The following is a 24,709-nucleotide window of genomic DNA, read 5'->3' as shown; positions in this document are numbered from 1 at the left end:
GCAACCAATATCAGGAGTTGGGATTTTTCAAACATAGCAAACACAGCTGATCACTGTACTGAGTTGTTGCTAGACTACATAGGCCAAGGCTATCCTGGTATTACCACCTGACCTCCATTAAGATCCTGCAGTGTTAGGGTACCGTCTCAAAAAACGATTTACCAACGATCACGGCGATACGACCTGGCCGTGATCGTTGGTAAGTCGTTGTGTGATCGCTGGGGAGCTGTCACACAGACAGCTCTCCAGCGACCAACGATGCCGAGGTCCCCGGGTAACCAGGGTAAACATCGGGTTAGTAAGCGCAGGGCCGCGCTTAGTAACCCGATGTTTGCCCTGGTTACCGTCGTAAATGTAAAAAAAAAAAAACAGTACATACTCACATTCCGGTGTCCGTCAGGTCCCTTGCCGTCTGCTTCCCGCACTGACTGACTCCCGGCCGTAAAGTGAAAGCAGATCACAGCGGTGATGTCACTTTACGCGGCCCTGCGCTTAGTAACCCGATGTTTACCCTGGTTACAAGCGAACGCATCGTTGGATCGGTGTCACACACACCGATCCAACGATGACAGCGGGAGATCCAGCGACGAAAGAAAGTTCCAAACGATCTGCTACGACGTACGATTCTCAGCAGGGTCCCTGATCGCTGCTGCGTGTCAGACACAGCGATATCGTATGGATATCGCTGGAACGTCACGGATCGTACCGTCGTAGCGACAAAAGTGCCACTGTGAGACGGTACCCAGATGTCCTCATGAACTGCAGCCTGGGAACTTTTTCCCACGCTCGAGGTCATATGAGGAGATCCAGCAGGGGGCGCATCACCGCGACTGAAGGTAACTATAGGTCATTGACCTACATTTCCTTCATTCGCCGGGGTTTACAGGCACGAGCACAGCTGCATTATAGCAGAGCTCCTGCCTGTAAACTATTTTAACCCCTTCAGATGGATTTACATTGTGGGACGTGACAGTTCATCAGAGGGTATGTATATTGTTATTTTATTATTTTTCCAAGCGAGGGTCTTCAGGTGGAGTGAGAGAGCAATAAAATATTAAAACAACTGGTGTGTTTATTTCATTAAAATACTTTTTAATAATGTGTGTGTGTTTCTTTAACCCTTTCAGACAATTGGATTAATAATGGATAGGTGTCATAATTGACGCCTCTCCATTATTAATCTGGCTTAATGTCACCTTACAATAGCAAGGTGGCATTAACCCTTCATTACCCCATATCCCACAGCTACACGGGAGTGGGAAGAGAGTGGCCAAGTGCCAGAATAGGTGCATCTTCCAGATGTGCCTTTTCTGGGGTGGCTGGGGGCAGATGTTTGTAGCCAAGGGGGGCCAATAACCATGGACCCTCTCCTGGCTATTAATATCTGTCCTCAGTCACTGGCTTTACCACTCTGGCGGAGAAAACGCCAATTTTTTCCGCGATTAACCCTTTATTTTAGCAGCTACAGCGCCGAAATTTTGCACATACACACTACTAACATTAGTAGTGTGGAATATGCAAAAAAAAGGGGGATATGACATGGTTTACTGTATGTAAACCATGTCTCATATCATGTCGGGTTTAGGCAGGAGAAATGAAAAGCTGGCAATTGAATTACCGGCTTTTCACATATATCGCGCTGAAGTAAATATAAATATATATATATATATATATGTGTCTCAATGACATATATATATATATATATATATATATATATATATATATATATATATATAAACGAAACCTGACTTTGGAGCGAAGATCGCCGACGGCCGACCCGATCCCACAGTGAGATCGGGTCGGGTTTCACGAAACCCGACTTTCCCAAAAGTCGGCGACTTTTGAAATTGGCCGATCTGTTTCGCTCAACCCTAGTAGCGACATTTACCTGCAGATTAACCCTATATCTGAAGCTAAATAGCATTTTTCAAGGTGACATGTTTCCTTTAATTATTATTTTTAAAAATAACACTAACATCAATATAAGTAAAAATATATGAATAATGTGCATGGTTATATCAACATCTAGTGGTTGAGATGGATACTGCAGTCACTTTCCCTCCTTTCCAAAATTATTGATAGCTAATTCACTAGTAATATTCTCATATCGTCAATTAGTGATGAGCGAGCATGCACGAAAAAGGTGTAATCCGAGCATGCTCACGTTCTGAGTATCTTTGGCATGCTCAAAAAATATGTTAAAGTCCTCGCTGCTGCATGCCTCACAGCTGTTAGACAGCCGCAACACATGAAGGGATTGTCTGTTTGTTAGGCTATCCTTGCAAGTATTGTGGCTGTTGAACAGCCATAAAACATGCAGCAGAGAGGACTCGAACATATTTTTCGAGCATGCCGAAGACACTCGGTTAGACCCAAGCATGCTCAGATAACTCTTTATTCGAGCACGTTCGCTCATCACTATCGTCAATCCTTATCTCCTGAGTTGCATACATACATCAATAAATAAATAATCATGGGTGGATCTGTCACGTGATTGCCACTCAAACAACTAGCATAGAGCAAACTCTACTGTCTCTCTTGTGTAAGTCACCTACTACAGGGTAATATTCTCACCCGTCAAATTCATGGCAGCCCTTAGACACCTCTCTGCCCATCCAGCTACATCCTTCCTGTTCTTCTTTATGTCCCTCTATGCAAAGAGTACTGCTGTTGAGCAGTTATATAATTGGGGTCTTTATAGTTTATCTGCAGAGCTACAACCTCCTCAACTCATACTGTCTGCCTTTATTACCTGTATGTGCTGCATAAAAACCTATAAAGAAATCTGTGTAGCCAAGATAAAAGTAGAAATATAAGTTTCTTGTACCAATATTTCAAAACACAAATGCTGTACACTAGAGGGCGACAGACCTAGCAGGAGGAGATTAAAAATATAATGTGTAAATATGGACGGATGATGCAAAACAAGTGAACAAAGTATGGGAAGATGACAGAAGGTAAGGTATGTAAATGGGGATAGTGTGGTGGGTGTGCAAATATGGATATGCACAGCAAGTGTTAAATAATGTGTATAAACATATTAATCTGCATATATACAGGTGCTTCTCACAAAGTTAGAATATAATCAAAGAGTTAATTTATTTCTGTTGTTCAATACAAAAAGTGAAACTCCTATATTGTATAGAGTCATTACAGAGTGATCTATTTCAAGTGTTTATTTCTGTTAATGTTGATGATTATGGCTTACAGCCAATGAAAACCCAAAAGTCATTATCTCAGTAAATTAGAATAATTAGCAAAAACACCTACAAAGGCTCCCTAAGTGTTTAAAAAGCTCCCTTAGTCTGTTTCAGTAGGCTCCACAATCATGGGGAAGACTGCTGACTTGACAAGATGTCCAGAAGGCAGTCATTGATACACTTCACAAGGAGGGTAAGCCACAAAAGGTCATTGCTAAAGAATCTGGCTGTTCACAAAGTGCTGTATCCAAGCATATTAATGGAAAATTGAGTGGAAGGAAAAAGTGCGGTAGAAAAAGGTGCCAAGCAACCGGGATAACCGCAGCCTTGAAAGGACTTTTAAGAAAAGGCCATTCAAAAATTTGTGGGAGATTCACAAGGAGTGGACTGCTGCTGGGGTCATTGCTTCAAGAGCCACCACACACAGACGTATCCAGGACATGGGCTACAAGTGTCGCATTCCTTGTGTCAAGCCACTCATGACCAATAGACACGTCTTACTTGGGCCAAGGAGAAAAAGAACTGAACTGTTGCTCAGTGGTCCAAGGTGTTTTCCAATTAAAGTAAATTTTGCATTTCATTTGGAAATCAAGGTCCTGGAGTCTGGAGGGAGAGTGGAGAGGCCACAAACCAAGCTGCTTGAGGTCTAGTGTGAAGTTTCCACAATCAGTGATGGTTTTGGGAGCCATGTCATCTGCTGGTGTAGATCCACTGTGTTTTATCCATACCAAAGTCAGTGCAGCCGTCTACCAGGGAATTTTAGAGCACTTCATGCTTCCGTCCGCCAACAAGCTTTTTGTAGATAGAAATTTCATTCTCCAGCAGGACTTGGCACCTGTCCACTCTGCCAAAAGTACCAATATCTGGTTTACAAACAACAGTATCACCGTGCTTGATTGGCCAGCAAACTCGCCTGACCTTAACCCCATAGAGAATCTATGGGGTATTGTCAAGAGGAGAATGAGAGACACCAGACCCAACAATGTAGATGGGCTGAAGGCTGCTATCAAAGCAACCTGGGCTTCCATAACACCTCAGCAGTGCCAATGGCTGATCGCCTCCATGCCACGCCGCATTGATGCAGTATTTGATGCAAAAGGAGCCCCGACCACGTATTGAGTGCATTTACTGAACATACACTTCAGTAGGCCAACATTTTGGATTTTAAAATCATTTTTCAAGCTGTTGTTATAAAGTATTCTAATTTACTAAGATAATGACTTGTGGGCTTTCATTGGCTGTAAGCCATAATCATCAACATTAACAGAAATAAACACTTGAAATAGATCACTCTGTTTGTAATGACTCAATGTAATACAGGAGTTTCACTTTTTGTATGGAAGAACTGAAATAAATTAACTTTTTGTTGATATTCCAACTTTGTGAGAAGCACTTGTAGTAATAAAAATAATAAAATAACAAACAGAATCCAAGATCAGAGTCATCTTTACCCATGTACTCCTCCTGCTGGACATGTGCCCTCTAGTGTTTCTCCTATTTATAACATTTGTCTTTGGAAATATTGTTACAATAAACTTATATTTATACTTTTATCTTGACAAGAAGCAGTTTTTTGCCAGGGAGACTTTGCCCTCACATTCTTTCTGGTGCTGCTGCTTTTTTTCTTTTTGTGTTTTCATCTTGGCTACGCACATTTCTTTATAGTTTTTTTTTTTTCAATTTAATCAGGTGTTTTATGGCCGGTACACTGTCTTATATGCTTCTTTTATGTGCGCTGTTACTCTTTTGTAAACATTTTCTGATACTCATCATTAGTACTTTTTATCGTAACTTTCATATACTGCTTTTTGCACCATTTTTTGATAGCTGGTTTGTTTGTCTACCTGAATGTGCTGTGCGCAGAATCTCCAGTGTATTCCTGATAGGCAGTGCTATACAATGCTGTCGTTTGGGGTAGACAATAGTACCAAATGTGCATAACCCTAAAGTGAATTTCAACTTTTAGGATTTAAAGGTTCTCGAAACACAATTCCTATCTGTATTACGGCTGCTGCGGTGGGGACAGGCATAACCGCACAGGGGCCCAATAGGTAGGGGGCCTACTTTGACCTCTAAAGCAGTTAGCAGACCTGTCACAGACCCATAAAGGACTGGACCCATATACCGCCCTTGTACTTCTTCTGTGTCCACCTCTATGCAGAGGTGACGTCACGTCAACAGTTCACATCACTGCTGCAGCCAATCATTGAGCTCACCAGCTTGGCCAATGTAGACGTGATCCCACTGTTACAACTGTGGAGAATTACTGCTGGAGCGGGGGCAGACGATTACTATTTAAAGGGAACCTGTCACCCCCCAGGGCGTTTTTAAGTAAAAGAGCCACCTTCAGCAGCACTAAGGCTGCATTCTGTAAAGGTGGCTGTTATGTTTCTTATCCCTAGGAACGCTGAAAGAATCACTTTTGTAAATTTCCCGCCATACTGCTATTGTGTCCCGGAGATATGTCTTCTCCCCCGGTGTCACCTGCCTCAGAGCCATCAATCATCTCCCTCTTGCGTCTGTACGGTAACCCACTCCACTGCGCAGGCGCCAGATTCCCAGCCCCGCAGCATGAATACATCATAACAAACCGGAGGGCGGGATCTGGGGCCTCCGTTACACGCAGGCGCGGTATCGTTACATCACCTGATGTTAGTTCCCGGGCAGCACGCACGGCGCATGCCCGAGAACTGATTGCAGAGCACAGGCGCCAGGCACGTAACAGGAACACAGGAGGCGGCGCACAGACGCAAGAGGGAGATGATTGATGGCTCTGAGGCGGGTGACACCGGGGGAGAAAACATACCTCCGGGACTCAATAGCGGTATGGCGGGAAATTTATAAAAGTGATTCTTTCAGTGTTCCTAGGGATAAGAAACATAAGAGCCACCTTCACAGAATGCAGCCTTAGTGCTGCTGAAGGTGGCTCTTTTACTTAAAATCGCCCTGGGGGGTGACAGGTTCCCTTTAATATAGTAATTTCACATCACAAGAACCATTTGGGGTCCACTTTTTTAAATGCAGAAAACCCCTTTAAATGACACCACAGATGGTCATAGATTATAAAATGATTCAGCCAACATTTAAGAACCTCAAGCAGCTTTATAAAGTAATATTAAACAGCACTAATAGTAAGCGTTACTGTATTTTGGACGCATGATATTGGTCTTCACCTTCTAATACCTTAAAGTGTAATTGTCATTTTCATTTTTATCTTGTAAATCAATAGTACACTTGATAATAAGAATTTTTTTTTTATTATATCTCATCAGAGAAATCTGCTTCTTTTTTCACCTGGACTGATCATTTATTCACAAAATTCTGAATTCATGGGTAAAATCTGTACTCAGTGAAGGCAGATTGTAACAGTACTGAGATAGGAGAAGAAAAGGTACTACCGATGAGATGCTACAGGTACCTTTACACAGGAGAGGTACGCTGCACATTATCAGGATTTTCTGGGTGTAAAATCTGCATGGTATGACTGTAGCAGCAAGTTAGATGAGATGTTAGCAGATCTCATCCTTATGCTGTTAAAAATATCCACACATTATTGGAAACTCTCCTGTGGAGTGGATTTTCAATACAGAACATGTCGATTTGTTCCTGAGATTTTTATTGTGGATTTTACCCTTGGCCACATCAAAATCTGTGAGAAATGTGCAAGTAACTGGATCTTGCCAAGGAATCAAGGAAAAATCGGTGCCAGATTGTCTTCTGCTCAGCTTACATGCTGGGTTGCCCTAACCCCTAAAAGGTAAAAGGAGGCCTAAAAATACTTGGAATCTGGAACTCTAAAAATTAATGAAGACCCGTTTTTTTTATTTTTAATGGCTTAAAATGTGAAAGTAGTGCATGTAACCCAATAAAAACAATAACTTTTTTTTAAAGGTCCATTTTTCCATAGAAATGTGGCATATAATCCATATGCAAATCAAGAAGGAAGTGCAAGGGGGAGGGGATGTTAAAACACTTGAAAGAAGCTGTCAAAGTGCACTGACACGCCCCCAGTGCACTTCCAGCCTGATTTGCATTTTTTTTTTTGCTAGCTTTCCCATGATGACTGGCTCATTGGATCTCTACAGTAAAGTTATCATTTTAAAAGAGCGCAAGCTCTTATACAGCCATACCGCTATTTCTGTATGTCAGAACGTGCTGACATGTTTCCTGCGCTTTGCAAATCACCATGATGTCTGTGATCTATCTGGATAGCCCAGTTGCCAGGTCAGTACAACTAATGGCCTACACCCAAAAAAGTGACAAAAATAAGCACATTTCTAAACATCAGTGGCAAGACGCCAAAGGTTTGGACCAAGGATCTTCTTTACCCACTGTTTAAGCAAATGTCCTGGAAGTTGAAACAGAAAAATACAAGTAGAGGGCATAACACCCTTGCTATTACTTTAACCCTTGCATATTTAAGATAATACCCATAGTAGTAATACAGACATTAAAAAAAAATCGAAGCCTAAAGATTTTGTAAAGATGTTTTCATTAAAATAATGTAAAAGAAAGCCGTAATCACTACTACCATGTTGGTAGATTTTTACATTCACTAAATCGAGCAGAATTCTGCAGCCATACTAGGAAGGATAACGCTACCCTCGCCATCTAGTGGTAGTGTTTAGGAAGTGTTCAGATTCTGACTGGTACACACAGTGGCTCTTTGTTCCAGGTTTGTATACTCACATCTATGCCATCAGATCCCGGGATACCTGGGAGGCCAGGAGGACCAGGAGGCCCTGGTGGACCTGGAGGACCAGTCTGTAGGAGAAAGAAATCAGAGGTTAGATAAAAGTATATGTGTGCATCATTTCATTAGTTATTTTACTGCAGTGGATTACAGATGCAATATATGTGTAAAACGGAATATTCATAAAATCTAAAACATATTCATACTCATGAGTTTAGAGACTTTTAAGCTTTATCCTTCAGAATAATGACCTAGGTGAGCTCCGCAGAGCAATCTATCCCAATGCCATCCCCGTTATGGTGACATTTCTACCAACATAAATGTGTAGATAATTCTTCATATTGATATAATACTATACAGAACAATGTAAAAAAAATGTGGTGACCCCCAAATGACTACAATCTCTGCAGAGGTCTGTGCCCACCAAAGAGTACATGGTAGGAAGGAGAGAGGCCGTACATGAAGGGTAGGGTTAACAAACATGAGAAAAACAGAGGACCACCCCGAGGAAGTCACCATTGTGACAAAACTCATGGGATTGCCTCATACACCCTTATTCTCCTTTAGTATTCCTTCTTATTTTTTTATGAAGTAATAATTTTGGTAATATTTATGATTTTTTACATATTTATTCCTCTATTGTATTCTTTATTTGGATACTTTATGTGGTTCATTTACTGTTTCGAACTTTCATGCATTGAAAAGATCCTTTTTGCACTTTACATGCTGTATTCTCTATGCTTTGCCAACTTATATGGTGAGATGGGGGCTATTTTTGACCCCAACACTTATTAAGGTATTTTTTGAGGGTTTTGTATTTAGCTTTATTTTTTTATGTTTTTTTGTGTTACGTGAATTATTTGTATTAATCTAATAAATGATATTAATTATTATTCAGTGTGCTTAATCCATTCTATATCACTGTCTTTTTCTCTAATATATAAATGTCATATAATATAGTTGCTACTACTGTGCTATGCTGTCTTTTGTGAATACTTATGGTACTGCAGTGTGAATATGGGGTAATGAGCCATATACAAAATGGCTGCTCCTACTGCGGTTGTCTGTCAGGTATGAATACCTATTATAAAGCACATTGGTGGATGATAAGAGACAATCCTAGATTAAGGCTACGACCAGACAGACGTAGATTCTCTCATCCAAGAGAATAGGGACAATTATGAAGCTGACACTCTGATCAAACTCTGATCAGAGATTAATCAGTGTCAGTATAGGGTGATCCAATTCTCCCAGATGAGAGAATCAGAGAGGAGAAGATGGGAAACAAAATTTCTCCATCCTTTCCATTGTGTGAGCCGACGGAAATCAGATGACATCCAAGTGCAGTCCAATGTTTTCCACGCACCCAAAAATTTTAATGGGTGAGTGACATCTGATATCAAAGTGAAATTGCAACATGCTGCGATTTTTTTCCACCTACAAACATCGATCATCAGCATTGCCTAATTGAATACCGATAAAGCCGATAAAAAATTGGATAGTACTCATCCGATGTATACGCTCATGTGAGCAAGCTCTAAGAACGTTTGGCACATTTGAAATGCATTGTCCAAAATTCGGTGCATTAGTGTTTCAACCAGATGTTAATCAATGTTGGATTTTAGCCCTTAGTTCAAGCGGTAAGTTGGACCGATTGTGACTAATGTGAATATCCAAAGATGGGCAGTGTTGAGGTTCCATGCTTCTGATTGTTCTTATTCCAGGACAGGTGAGCTGTCCTCTATTTTGTATACTATTATTATTATTATTTATTTATATAGCACCATACATTCCATGGTGCTGTACATGAGAAAGGGGTTACATACAGGGTTATAGATATCGTTTACAGTAAACAAATTTACGATGACAGACAGGTACAGAGGGGAGAGGACCCTGTCCTTGCGGACTTACATTCTACGGGATATATACAGTAAATACCTAGAGCATTGTGTATAAGTATATGCAATAGATACATAGGGCATTACCTATACAGTACATACCCAAGGCATTGGGTGACAGCACATACATAGTGCATATATCTAAACAGTCCATACGCAGGGCATTGTGTATAAGTATATACACTACATACCCAGGGCATTTTGTATAAATATATACAATAGATACTTACAGCATTACCTATACGATATATACCCAGATCATTGAGTAGCAGTACATACATAGTGTACATACCTAAACAGTCCATATGCAAGGCATTGTGTATAGGAATATACACTACATACACAGGGCATAGTGTATAAGTATATGTAATAGATACATAAGGCATAACTAATACAATACATATCCAGGGCATTGTGTATAAGCACATGTAATATATACATAAGACATAACCTATACTACACATACCCAGTGCATTATGTATAAGTATATGCAATATATACATAAGGCAATACCTACACAATACATACCCAGGGCATTGTGTATAAGTACATGTAATAGATACATAAGGCATAACCTACACAATACATACCCAGGGCATTGTATATAAGTATATGTAATGGATATATAAGGCATAACCTATACAATACATACCCAGTGCATTATGTATAAGTATATGCAATATATACATAAGGCAATACCTATACTATACATACCCAGGGCATTGTATATAAGTATATGTAATGGATATATAAGGCATAACCTATACAATACATATCCAGGGCATTGTATATAAGTATACACAATAGATACATAAGGCAATACCTATACAATACATACCCGATGCATTGTGTATAAGTATATGCAATATATACATAAGGCAATACCTATACTATACATACCCAGGGCATTGTGTATAAGTATATGTAATGGATATATAAGGCATAACCTATACAATACATACCCAGGGCATTGTATATAAGTATACACAATAGATACATAAGGTAATACCTATACAATACATACCCGGTGCATTGTGTATAAGTATATGCAATATATATATAAGGCATAACCTATACAATACATACCCAGGGCATTGTGTATAAGTATACACAATAGATACATAAGGCAATACCTATACAATACATACCCAGGGCATTGTGTATAAGTATATGCAATATATACATAAGGCATAACCTATACTATACATACCCAGGACATTGTATATAAGTATATGTAATGGATATATAAGGTATAACCCATACAATACATACCCATGGCATTGTATATAAGTATACCCAATAGATACATAAGGCAATACCTATACAATACATACCCAGGGCATTGTATATAAGTATACCCAATAGATACATAAGGCAATACCTATACAATACATACCCAGGGCATTGTGTATTGTACATACCTATGCTGCACATACCTGTGGCATAGTGTATAATTTACTGTCAAGAGTTCCATGGTTAATAAAAATGATCACAATTTGCAGCAATATCAATGTGGATGATTAATATGAGATACAGGCCTAATTTGTTCTCTGAAACCGTCGACTGTTCATTTATTTCTGGCATACATCTAAACAGGCTAAAAACTAAAGCTCAATCCCCAGAATGTGCAGCCTTCCCTGCAGGATACTGTAAGAAAGACTAGCTAAGCATTCATGTCGGCAAGCAGCAGTGGCTCTGTCCTTTCATTTGTTTGTGTTCAGGGGCTCTGTGACTGTGTGGGGAACAGGATCAGACTCCTGACTCCTGAATGGCAAACTTTGTTCTCACATATGAATGCCAAATGTCTCAGGATTCTGCATTCCTCCTGCCTCCTGACCTACAATCACCTTCACATATCCAGCCCACTCCCTCTCTGTCTCCAAGTCTCCATCAGCATAAGGGTCCCTTACTAGAAGCTACACACCGGCACTGCTAACTTTTTATATATAAGGATCTATGTCAAATCTGTATATTTTACATATTGTTCCCTAGTAATTAAAATTGCCTTCACGTGTATCTAGGTTACATCTGTGGCAGGCAGAGTTGGGTGACGGTGAAAATGGCAGCAATTACAGCACCCACATGCATTGTCACCCAACTTTTCCAGGTCCCTGAACAGCGCGTTTTCTTAATTATTCAATGATGCCCTGGTAGACATATGAAAAGGTTGCTTTTCACTCTGGCAAAGCTGGGTGCAATCTCTATGGAGGGCTGTATTGGTGGTCTTTTAGATTGTCAAACAAATCTCCCAACTAGAAATACATATAGATACTGTAAAATTACCGAGCACATTTTTAACAATTTGAAAGAATACTAATTATCATTATATGTATATAGCATATATATAGTCCTGGGCTCAATTCCCACCAAGGACAACATCTGCAAAGAGTTTGTATGTTCTCCCCGTGTTTGCGTGGGTTTCCTCCAGGCACTCCAGTTTCCTCCCACGTTCCAAAGACATACTGATAGTGAATCTAGATTGTGAGCCCCATTTGGGGACAGTGATGATAATGTCTGTAAAGCGCTGCGGAATATGTTAGCGCTATATAAAAATAAAGATTATTATTATTATATATATATATATATATATATATATATATATATATATATATATATATATATATATACAATGTTCTTATTTTAAATGGAAAGGCTAGTAAGATTGAAAGTTGCTACTTTAAGGCTAGAGAGATGTTCCTTTACAGGCCCAGTGTGCCACGATGTGTAAGAGTACAGGTATATGGGAGTATAACATAACAACTAAGTAGTTAGGTAACAAATGACATAAAACAAATACATGTATGTGTCTGAGCCATGAGACTAAGGCCTCATTCAGACATCACTTTTTTGTGTACAGGTTCTATCTGTAGTTTTTTCCCCATAGAAAATGAACCTATTATAGTCTATGGTGTAGTTCCCATGTTCACGTATTGTTGTGGAACAAGTGGTCAGCGAGATATCTTGGACACATGTCCAATATTGATCAGATTGATCAGTCCGTGGGTCCGTGAAAAATCGGACAGCACTCAGATGCCTTCCATGTACTGTCCTTTTTCACGACTGTTTCATAGGAGAGGCTTGAGTAACCTTCAACAGTTTTTTTTTTTCATTTAAGAAAAACTGGTGAAAGTCTGACCCAACTGATGGTAAAAACTGACACAACTATACTCTGATAATAAAAAACAGCCATAAAACTTCTTACATGGGCTCACAATGAACCCCTTAAGCGTCAAATATTGACTAGTATCACCTTATGGCCACCATGGGCCTCCATTCTCTCAGACATCCTTGAAGTATATTTACAGATTTGATCTCTCTTCTGCCATCAGAAGTATGAAAATAGTAAGAGGTAAAACTATAAGGTCATTTCTAAGAACAAAACCAACTCCTACACAAGATTCAAGCTACACATCCAAGGACAACACACCAATGCAGCCTCGAAATGTCATTATCATTCCCAAAAATGATCCACAAGATGTAAAATAGACTTACAAACTGTGCCAAGGAAAGGCAGACGAGATGAACAATCACAGAGAGCTGCAGGCTTCCCCATACACTGGCCATGGTGCTAGCTTCAGGTTGCCAGAGGACCTGCAGGGAGGGGAGGGGAAAGCCACACGGGCCTTTCAAAAAATCCTTCTAGCAAGGCTAGAGCTCCAGCTAGCCCTGTGTTGCCAGACCCCAAATACTGGAAGATATGGGATGAAGACCACTGACACACTGAGATGGGGTACGGTTAGAGGGGGGAGGAGAATCCAAGAATATTCAATAGGCTGCTAGGTGGGAAAAGTGGGCAATTGGCTGGTGGGAGAAAGAACCCTCCCTTCATCCCTTCCTAACATCAAGTCAAGGCTTCAGGTACCAGGTCCTAATTCCCACAGCCCCTTCCTGTGCTCCTAAAATACTTTACAAAACCTACCTTTAGCTTAGCTGACTAAAAGACTGTTATTGTACTGAAATTAAGTGAGGTCCCTGTGTATTCAGATTTATATAAATTCATATTTCATTATCTAGCAGTGCACATCATTAGAATAAATTATAAACGTAGCAGAACTGGTCTCTAGACCTCCACGAATGAGAATTTACTTGTATTTTTCACGGTGATGAAGCAAGATCATGCACACAAAGGATGGGTGAAGTAGCCCAGAGCAAACATTTGCAGAACTCCTCAGTAGGACGGAGAGGGCACTGAATGGCTCCTTGTTCAGAGCAGACAGCTACCCCTCTATCTACTTTACATGCTTCTTCCCTGCACGCTCCTCACAGACTTCCTGTTTAATTGACTCCGGCCTGGTCTTATAATGTACCCCATTGTGCAAACTCAAGCTATACATGAGAAGAACTGAGGGAAATACTAGGTAACCCTTAGTGTGCTGACAGGGAATTAACAGAAGGAAAAGAGCAAATTTGTACATGGTACTTGGGGTTGTTTGCGTCACTAGGGGGCACTCATGCCCAGTCAGAAAATCCCATCATTTCCATCAAGATGCTACATTGTCTGACTGTTGAGAATGTAATTGTTTAATTGCTTGGTGTAGTTAATGACAGGCAATTAAAGGGAATGTGCTAACAGGTTTGTGCTACCTCATCTGAGAGCAGCATGATGTAGGCAAAGAGACCCTGATTCCAACAATGCATCAGCTGGGTTACTGGGTGCAGCGGTTCTGACAAAATCAGAGCTTTTAGATGTAGGATGCAGCAGAGCTGAGAAAGCTAACCCCGCCCACAACAGGCTCTCCTTGTATTTGTGGATAGACAGGGAGCTACTAATCACAGTAGGGAGGTGGAGTGAGTGCTGTCCACCAGCTAGTCATAGCAATGATAATGTCCTAGTGATAAAACCTTCAGTGTAAGTAAACAACAGCACACAGCCTGACATGTGTTACATAGTTCAATATTGTGTTTTAACCCCTGCCTTATTCTCTCCTCAGATTTAAACTATACATTGTCTATGTCTGCATTTATAAACATAAAAAAATTATAGTCAGCTTTAATTAGAATGCCTTGTACAACATTTATTATGTGTTTTTGCTTTGTGAAAGGAAAAGAACAAAGTCACACATGTTCTGATAGATGTACTATAATTTATGACAGAAAGTGGTGCAAATTATAGTGCAAATTTATGTGATACGTACTGTATGTCATGAACTGGGGTTGTTTGGTTGCCCAGTTCTTTTCTGAAGGGAATTTATCTACATCCCACCTCCCAGTTCCGGTTTGGAACTTGCAGCTCTCTGGTTCCCCCCTTACCCTCAGGTCAGACAGGGTACTGCTCCTAGGATAACTAGTCGCCAAAAAGGCTGCCTTACTTTGTACTGGCTTATGGGCACGCTGCAGGGCAATATAGCTACTCCCACACAGGCGGGAACAATAATTATCAACGCCATCTGTCGCTCCCAGGTCTCCCAAAGGCACAGGACAAATCAGCTGCCACCAGCTCCGATTCCTTAATTAATAACGGGTCCAGAGCCAACCCAAATTAGTAGCATAATTCACTTCAGAGAACGTGACAGTACATTATAGAGCAAGGAGGAACAAAGCTAGTAATTTTATATATTTTACTCCAAAAGATAGGCAGTGTTTACAAAAGGATAAAAAGATATTATAAAATGGAATGATTATGTGTATACAGATGATTACAAACATAAAGGGATTAAAGCTGTAAAAACCACAGTTCGTTCATATCATTCAATAGTACGCCATGCGGTGGCAGGGAGGGGACCTTCCCCACTTATCTTTAGGTCAGATTGCACAGCCTGTCGTAGTTGAATCCCCTGGCAAAAGACCCCCCTTTGTCTGGGCCTCTGCGTTTTATACCTTTGCCCAAAACTAAGGGTCTCTCCCCCTGGATGACCTCATGGGGTGGGCAGAGCTATGGAATGCACTCCTCTTTCTTGAAGATATGAAAAACCATCATCTCTCATATTTTGGCATATGAACCTCGTAGAAAGATGACACAATCATCATGATGCTCCCCACGTCATGGGGGTTCCTATAAGTGTAAACATGAGGTAGATATATGACCCGCTTAAACTGCAATCCGTCTCTCGATCCCTGCAAGGCACTGCACTCAGAAAATGCACCGGCGTGTAACCCTATTGTCGCACATACCAAATATATAACTTTCATATCTCTGTCACTAATTGGGTTCGAGTTATACCTTACTATTAAGTTTCTACAGGAACAAAAGAGCACATGGTACTATGGCTGCCTTTCCCAGCTTAAAGTCATAAACTGCTCAGTGAAGGTTGCTGGCACGCTGGTCTCACATTACAGCTATATAGCAGGGGGAGGGAGGGGGAAAGGTGAACTTGCACACAGGCACATGCAGGCAGAGGAAACTGCAGCTGAGAGCTCTGTATGTGTAATTGAAGTAATAAGAAATTCTTCCTATTTCCTGACACCTCCCCCTTTTGGACTGTGCTACGGAGGCAGTACCTCTCGGTACTCCTACATGCGCACCTCTGCATGTTCGCCCCAGCGGGACAACCCATCTGCAATGTCATGCTCGCTGCCCTTTTTGTGTTTCACAGTAAAGTCTTACTGTTGGAGGGCAAGGCTCCAGCGTAGCAACCTTCCGTTGGTTCCACACATGACTTGTAGCCAGCGCAGAGGATTGTGGTTGGTCACCACATTGAAGGTGCGACCATACGGGTAGGGTTGCAACTGTTGCAGGGCCCAGACCATTGCCAGGCACTCCTTCTTGATGGTGTAATAGGCCACTTCCCTCTGCAGAAGCTTCCGGCTCAGGTACAAAACGGAGTGCTCTTGGTGCCCCGAGTCGACCTGGCTGAGCACAGCACCGAGGCCAAACTTGCTGATGTCAGTGTGCACCAGGAATGGTTGACTGCTGTCTTCTGCTTTTAACAGGAGAGTTGCACAGGGCTGTTTTCAAAGCCTGGAAGGCCCCCTCACAGCTGTCGGTCCAATCGACTATTTGGGGTAGCTTCTTCCTGGTGAGGTCCATCAAGGATTTTGCTAGGGTACTATAGTTCTGTACCAAGTGCCTATAGTACCCTGAAGTGCCCAGGAAGGACATCACCTGCTTTTTGGTCCTGGGGATGGACCAGGACTTGATCGCGTCCACTTTCACAGGAACTAGCCTCATGGAGTTTCCACCTACCAGGTGTCTCAGGTAGTGGACCTCTCTTGTGCCCATCTGGCACTTTCCCACCTTGATGGTCAGACCTGCTTGGTGAATTCGCCTGAGCACCTCCTGAAGATGCTGCAGGTGTTCAACCCAGGAGGAACTGAAGATGGCAATGTCATCCAAGTACTTCTCCAGTCCCTGAAGCAGGTGGTTGACAATCCACTGGAAAGTGGCAGGGGCATTCATTCTTCATGCCGAAGGGCATGACCATAGACTCAAACAGTCCGAAGGGTGTGATAAAGGTCGACTTCTCCTGCGCGTCGGGGCTCAGGGGATTCTGCTCCTCTTCCCAGGATTCCCTTACCAACCCAAAGGGTCCCCGGAGTCGCCTGCCGTACAGGAGCTTGAAGGGGGAGAACCTTGTTGAGGCGTGCATAACCTCTCGGTAAGCGAATTGCAGATGTGGGAGGTACCGCTCCCAGTCGTGTCCTTGGGTCTCAACCAACATGTGTAGCATCTGTTTGAGGGTACCATTGAAGCGCTCACACAAAACATTAGTCTGTGGGTGATACACTCAATACCAGACGCTTCACCTGCATTATCTTACAGAGAGCTTCCATTAGGCGAGACATGAATTGGGTCCCTTGATCAGTAAGCATCTCCCTGGGAAATCCTACCCGTAAAAAATAGCCAACAGTGCATCCGCCACCTTATCCGCCCTGGTTGAGGACAAAGCCACTGCCTCTGGGTACCGAGTAGCATAGTCTACCACAGTGAGGACATATTGCTTTCCAGAGCTGCTGGCAGGGGCGTAACTACCGCGGTCGCAGGCGTCGCCAGTGCGACCGGGCCCGGCAGGTCAGAGGCACCCAACACCATGTTGCAGTGCAGGAGATTCCTCCTGCATGGCAAGAGTATCTAGGGGGCAGCCGGGGCACGTGAGAGACAGGAAGCAGCTCCAGTCATCATGGTGAGACTGTCAGCTTCTGCTCTGCAGCCCCTGGACAGAAGGTGAGAGCAGGGGGGAGGTGCGGGACAGAGCCGCAGTCAGGAGAAGCTGAGGAGCTGCGGAGCTGCAGCCGATTTACATCAGCCACCCCTGTAACAGAGAGGAGATTGTGAGTTGTGTATATGAGCTGGTATCTGGTGTGTGTGTGTATGTGTGTTATCTGTGGTGTGTGTGATATCTGTAGTGTGTGTGATATCTGTAGTGTGTGTGTGTGTGATATCTGTAGTGTGTGTGTGTGTGTGTGATATCTGTAGTGTGTGTGTGTTATCTGTAGTGTGTGTGTGTGATATCTGTAGTGTGTGTGATATCTGTAGTGTGTGTGATATCTGTAGTGTGTGTGTGATATCTGTAGTGTGTGTGAAATCTGTAGTGTGTGTGTGATATCTGTAGTGTGTGTGATATCTGTAGTGTGTGTGTGTGTGTTATCTGTAGTGTGTGTGATATCTGTAGTGTGTGTGTGTGTGTGATATCTGTAGTGTGTGTGATATCTGTAGTGTGTGTGATATCTGTAGTGTGTGTGTGTGTGATATCTGTAGTGTGTGTGTGTGATATCTGTAGTGTGTGTGTGTGTTATCTGTAGTGTGTGTGTGATATCTGTAGTGTGTGTGTGTGATATCTGTAGTGTGTGTGTGTGTGTGTGATATCTGTAGTGTGTGTGTGTGTGTGTGATATCTGTAGTGTGTGTGTATGTGTGAGATATCTGTAGTGTGTGTGTGTGTGTGTGTGTGTGAGATATCTGTAGTGTGTGTGTGTGTGTGTGTGTGTGTGTGATATCTGTAGTGTGTGTGTGTGTGTGTGTGTGTGATATCTGTAGTGTGTGTGTGTGTGTGTGATATCTGTAGTGTGTGTGTGATATCTGTAGTGTGTGTGTGTTATCTGTAGTGTGTGTGTGATATCTGTAGTGTGTGTGTGTGATATCTGTAGTGTGTGTGTGTGTGATATCTGTAGTGTGTGTGTGTGATATCTGTAGTGTGTGTGTATGTGTGAGATATCTGTAGTGTGTGTGTGTGTGTGTGAGATATCTGTAGTGTGTGTGTGTGTGTGATATCTGTAGTGTGTGTGTGTGTGTGTGTGTGTGTGATATCTGCAGTGTGTGTGTGTGTGTGTGTGTGTGTGTGTGTGATATCTGTAGTGTGTGTGTGTGTGATATCTGTAGTGTGTGTTTGTGATATCTGTAGTGTGTGTGAGGCAGGGGCGTAATTACCACAGTCGCAGCGGTCGCCGCTGCAAGCGGCTCTGGCAGGTCAGGGGCCCGTGTGTCCCCTTGAGCCTGTCTCCCTTGTCCCCTTATGCTTGTGTCCCTTGTCCCCGTGTGCCAGTCTCCCTTGCCCATTAGTCCCTGTGTGTCCCCATGTGCCTGTCTCCTTTGTCCCCTTGTGCTTGTGTCAGTCTCCCTTGCCCACTAGTCCCTGTGTGTCAGTCTCCCTTTCCCACTTGTCCGTGTCCCCTTGTGCTTGTATCCCTTGTCCACTAGTCCCCGTGTGCCCCTTGTGTCAGTCTCCCTTGCCCACTTGTCCCCGTGTGCCCCTTGTGTCAGGCTCCCTTGCCCACTAGTCCCCTTGTGTCAGTCTCCCTTGTCCCCTTGTGTCAGTCTCCCTTGCCCACTAGTCCCCTTGTAACCTTCTCCCCTGCCTCCTAGCCCCCATGTGTCCCCTTGTGCCTGTCTTCCTTGCTCCCTAGCCCCCCTATGTTACCCTTGTGCCTGTCTCCCCTAGCCCCCTTGTGCCCTCTCCCCTGCCCCCTCGTCACCATTTGCTCGTGTCTTTCTCACTGCCCCTGTATGGAGGGGCTACATTATACTATGAGGGAGGCTGCGTTGTATTCTATGGGGGTTACATTGAGTTGTATGGCAGGGCTGAAGGGGGGGGCCCCATTTGGAAGTTCGCAGCGGGGCCCATAACTTTGTAGTTACGCCACTGGCGATATCTGTAGTGTGTGTGATATCTGTAGTGTGTGTGATATCTGTAGTGTGTGTGTGTGTGTGTGTGATATCTGTAGTGTGTGTGTGTGTGTGATATCTGTAGTGTGTGTGTGTGTGTGTTATCTGTAGTGTGTGTGTGATATCTGTAGTGTGTGTGTGTGTGATATCTGTAGTGTGTGTGTGTGTGTGTGATATCTGTAGTGTGTGTGTGTGATATCTGTAGTGTGTGTGATATCTGTAGTGTGTGTGTGTGTGTGTGTGTGTGTGATATCTGTAGTGTGTGTGTGTGTGTGTGTGTCTGTGTGTGATATCTGTAGTGTGTGTGATATCTGTAGTGTGTGTGATATCTGTAGTGTGTGGGATATCTGTAGTGTGTGTGTGTGATATCTGTAGTGTGTGTGTGTTATCTGTAGTGTGTGTGTGATATCTGTAGTGTGTGTGTGATATCTGTAGTGTGTGTGTGTGTGTGTGATATCTGTAGTGTGTGTGATATCTGTAGTGTGTGTGTGTGTGATATCTGTAGTGTGTGTGTGTGTTATCTGTAGTGTGTGTGTGATATCTGTAGTGTGTGTGTGTGTGTGATATCTGTAGTGTGTGTGTGTGATATCTGTAGTGTGTGTGTGTGTGTGATATCTGTAGTGTGTGTGTGTGTGTGAGATATCTGTAGTGTGTGTGTGTGTGTGAGATATCTGTAGTGTGTGTGTGTGTGTGTGTGTGTGATATCTGTAGTGTGTGTGTGTGATATCTGTAGTGTGTGTGTGTGTGTGTGTGTGTGTGTGTGAAATCTGTAGTGTGTGTGTGTGATATCTGTAGTGTGTGTGAGGCAGGGGCGTAATTACCACAGTTGCAGCGGTCGCCGCTGCAAGCGGCTCTGGCAGGTCAGGGGCCCGTGTGTCCCCTTGAGCCTGTCTCCCTTGTCCCCTTATGCTTGTGTCCCTTGTCCCCGTGTGCCAGTCTCCCTTGCCCAATAGTCCCTGTGTGTCCCCATGTGCCTGTCTCCTTTGTCCCCTTGTGCTTGTGTCAGTCTCCCTTGCCCACTAGTCCCTGTGTGTCAGTCTCCCTTTCCGACTTGTCCGTGTCCCCTTGTGCTTGTATCCCTTGTCCACTAGTCCCCATGTGCCCCTTGTTTCAGTCTCCCTTGCCCACTTGTCCCCGTGTGCCCCTTGTGTTACTATGAGGGGGGCTGCGTTGTATTCTATGGGGGTTACATTGAGTTGTATGGCAGGGCTGCAGGGGGGGGCCCCATTTGGAAGTTCGCAGCGGGGCCCATAACTTTGTAGTTACGCCACTGGTGATATCTGTAGTGTGTGTGATATATGTAGTGTGTGTGTGTGTGATATCTGTAGTGTGTGTGTGTGTGTGATATCTGTAGTGTGTGTGTGTGTGATATCTGTAGTTTGTGTGTGATATCTGTAGTGTGTGTGTGTGTGTGTGTGTGATATCTGTAGTGTGTGTGTGTGTGATATCTGTAGTGTGTGTGTGTGTGTGTGATATCTGTAGTGTGTGTGATATCTGTAGTGTGTGTGTGTGTGTGTGTGTGATATCTGTAGTGTGTGTGTGTGTGTGTGTGATATCTGTAGTGTGTGTGATATCTGTAGTGTGTGTGATATCTGTAGTGTGTGTGAGGCAGGGGCGTAATTACCACAGTCGCAGCGGTCGCCGCTGCAAGCGGCTCTGGCAGGTCAGGGGCCCGTGTGTCCCCTTGAGCCTGTCTCCCTTGTCCCCTTATGCTTGTGTCCCTTGTCCCCGTGTGCCAGTCTCCCTTGCCCAATAGTCCCTGTGTGTCCCCATGTGCCTGTCTCCTTTGTCCCCTTGTGCTTGTGTCAGTCTCCTTTGCCCACTAGTCCCTGTGTGTCAGTCTCCCTTTCCGACTTGTCCGTGTCCCCTTGTGCTTGTATCCCTTGTCCACTAGTCCCCATGTGCCCCTTGTGTCAGTCTCCCTTGCCCACTTGTCCCCGTGTGCCCCTTGTGTTACTATGAGGGGGGCTGCGTTGTATTCTATGGGGGTTACATTGAGTTGTATGGCAGGGCTGCAGGGGGGGGGCCCCATTTGGAAGTTCGCAGCGGGGCCCATAACTTTGTAGTTACGCCACTGGTGATATCTGTAGTGTGTGTGATATCTGTAGTGTGTGTGTGTGTGTGATATCTGTAGTGTGTGTGTGTGTGATATCTGTAGTGTGTGTGTGATATCTGTAGTGTGTGTGTGTGTGTGTGTGATATCTGTAGTGTGTGTGTGTGTGATATCTGTAGTGTGTGTGTGTGTGTGTGTGTGTGTGATATCTGTAGTGTGTGTGATATCTGTAGTGTGTGTGTGTGATATCTGTAGTGTGTGTGTGTGTGTGTGTGTGATATCTTTAGTGTGTGTGATATCTGTAGTGTGTGTGATATCTGTAGTGTGTGGGATATCTGTAGTGTGTGTGTGTGATATCTGTAGTGTGTGTGTGTTATCTGTAGTGTGTGTGTGTGATATCTGTAGTGTGTGTGTGATATCTGTAGTGTGTGTGTGTGATATCTGTAGTGTGTGTGATATCTGTAGTGTGTGTGTGTGTGTGATATCTGTAGTGTGTGTGTGTTATCTGTAGTGTGTGTGTGATATCTGTAGTGTGTGTGTGTGTGTGTGTGTGTGTGTGATATCTGTAGTGTGTGTGTGTGTGTGATATCTGTAGTGTGTGTGTGTGTGTGTGATATCTGTAGTGTGTGTGTGTGTGATATCTGTAGTGTGTGTGTGTGCGTGTGTGAGATATCTGTAGTGTGTGTGTGTGTGTGAAATATCTGTAGTGTGTCTGTGTGTGTGATATCTGTAGTGTGTGTGTGTGTGTGATATCTGTAGTGTGTGTGTGTGATATCTGCAGTGTGTGTGTGTGTGTGTGTGTGTGTGTGTGTGTGTGTGTGTGTGTGTGTGTGTGTGTGTGTGTGTGTGTGTGTGAAATCTGTAGTGTGTGTGTGTGATATCTGTAGTGTGTGTGAGGCAGGGGCGTAATTACCACAGTCGCAGCGGTCGCCGCTGCAAGCGGCTTTGGCAGGTCAGGGGCCCGTGTGTCCCCTTGAGCCTGTCTCGCTTGTCCCCTTATGCTTGTGTCCCTTGTCCCCGTGTGCCAGTCTCCCTTGCCCAATAGTCCCTGTGTGTCCCCATGTGCCTGTCTCCTTTGTCCCCTTGTGCTTGTGTCAGTCTCCCTTGCCCACTAGTCCCTGTGTGTCAGTCTCCCTTTCCCACTTGTCCGTGTCCCCTTGTGCTTGTATCCCTTGTCCACTAGTCCCCATGTGCCCCTTGTGTCAGTCTCCCTTGCCCACTTGTCCCCGTGTGCCCCTTGTGTCAGGCTCCCTTGCCCACTAGTCCCCTTGTGTCAGTCTCCCTTGTCCCCTTGTGTCAGTCTCCCTTGCCCACTAGTCCCCTTGTAACCTTCTCCCCTGCCTCCTAGCCCCCATGTGTCCCCTTGTGCCTGTTTTCCTTGCTCCCTAGCCCCCCTATGTTACCCTTGTGCCTGTCTCCCCTAGCCCCCTTGTGCCCTCTCCCCTGCCCCCTCGTCACCATTTGCTCGTGTCTTTCTCACTGCCCCTGTATGGAGGGGCTACATTATACTTTGAGGGGGGCTGCGTTGTATTCTATGGGGGTTACATTGAGTTGTATGGCAGGGCTGCGGGGGGGGGCCATTTGGAAGTTCGCACCAGGGCCCATAACTTTGTAGTTACGCCACTGGCTGCTGGGGACGGCCAGCGGGCCCACAATGTCCACCGTGATACAGGAGTGGCAGTCTTTTGTCACATCTGTCCCCATCTTGGCCCAATAGAAGTGTTGAGACAGCCGGGCCTTAGTTTTGCTGATCCCCAAGTGTCCAGCATGCGGGATCTCATGGGCAATCCGCAACAACTCTCCCCTGAATTGGTACGGGACAACCAGCTGTCTTTCCCTCAGCCACTCCTTTTGGGATTTTCCGGGTACTGTCTCCCGGTACAACCTCACTCGTTTCCAGAACACCCTCTCCTTATCAGTCACGGAGGTGGGCGTCTCTGCGAGGTGTCTCAAATTCTCCAGGCTTGCATCTGAGTCGCAGAGCAGCCTGGAATTCCTGGCTAGGGGCAGCCAGAAGTGACATTAGGGTCCCTTTCCCACGGGAACCCTCTGGGACCTGCTCTGGGTCCATCACTGGTTCAGTTGGAGTGCCCCATCAGGGCTGTGGGGTACTCGGTACCGGCTCAAAGGGGGGATGTCACGGTGGCTGACCTGGTCCGTGGCACTGGGACATCCGTATAAAAGGGAAAGGTCTTTAAAGGGATAAAGTTTATGCTCGTGACGCCACCTGTGGTATTCGGTCAGCGTGACCAACGCTGCTTTAAGGGGTCCACTGGGGTGATGTTATGGCAGTTAGATGGTATACCTTCCCACAGGTAAAGTGTATCCCCAGGGCTTCCTGGTGTATAGATGGTGAATGGTGAGTGGCACAGAGAAGAACGAGGACACAGGGTTGCAGTCTCTTTACCTTTACTGAAGACTTCAGCATCCACAGTCCAGAGCACCAGACCAGAGGGCAGGCAGAGTCCGGCCGGTTTGGAGGCAAGTCTAGAGTCCCCTTGTCCAGGTGGAGAATAAAAGCCTTTCCTCTAGCGCCGTGGTGGTGTAGTCCCTTACTGCTAAGCTTCTCATAAGGTCCTCACAGATGTTATCTCTCTCTGTCACCCGGATTGGATAGGACATACCCATATGACTGGTGACTTGAGGCGGTTTATAGGGACTCTAGCACGCCCCAGCCTCTAAGGTTGTCACCGGGTGTTAGGTCAGACAGGTAACGTAGAGTTCAGCTGTCCTGCTGGTCTCTGATGTAAGTCAGAGAGGTCCTTACAACCTCGGTGTTCCGGCTACCGGTCTCTGCGCCTCAGAAGGAGGCAACCTGCTCGGGGCT

The 24,709-nt window shown here is 44.2% G+C and overlaps 1 protein-coding gene across 1 annotated transcript in view; it reads right to left on the bottom strand.

Annotated features, from left to right (window-relative positions):
- The window catches only part of COL9A2 (collagen type IX alpha 2 chain), an 89,427-nt gene extending 75,955 nt beyond the window's left edge, over window positions 1–13,472 (bottom strand). Inside the window, exons 1-2 of the mRNA XM_077296069.1 lie at window positions 13,284–13,472; window positions 7,890–7,964 (exon numbers count right to left, since the gene is read on the bottom strand). Coding sequence (XP_077152184.1) covers window positions 7,890–7,964; window positions 13,284–13,355 — 147 coding nt within the window. The 5' untranslated portion in view covers window positions 13,356–13,472. The remainder of the gene's footprint in view (window positions 1–7,889; window positions 7,965–13,283) is intronic.
- Between the last annotated feature and the right edge of the window lie 11,237 nt (window positions 13,473–24,709).

This window comes from Ranitomeya variabilis, chromosome 3, assembly GCF_051348905.1.
Source record: "Ranitomeya variabilis isolate aRanVar5 chromosome 3, aRanVar5.hap1, whole genome shotgun sequence".
NCBI lineage: Eukaryota > Metazoa > Chordata > Amphibia > Anura > Dendrobatidae > Ranitomeya > Ranitomeya variabilis.
Note: the sequence above shows the minus strand (reverse complement) of the source record. Positions and strands in the feature narration are given on the sequence as shown.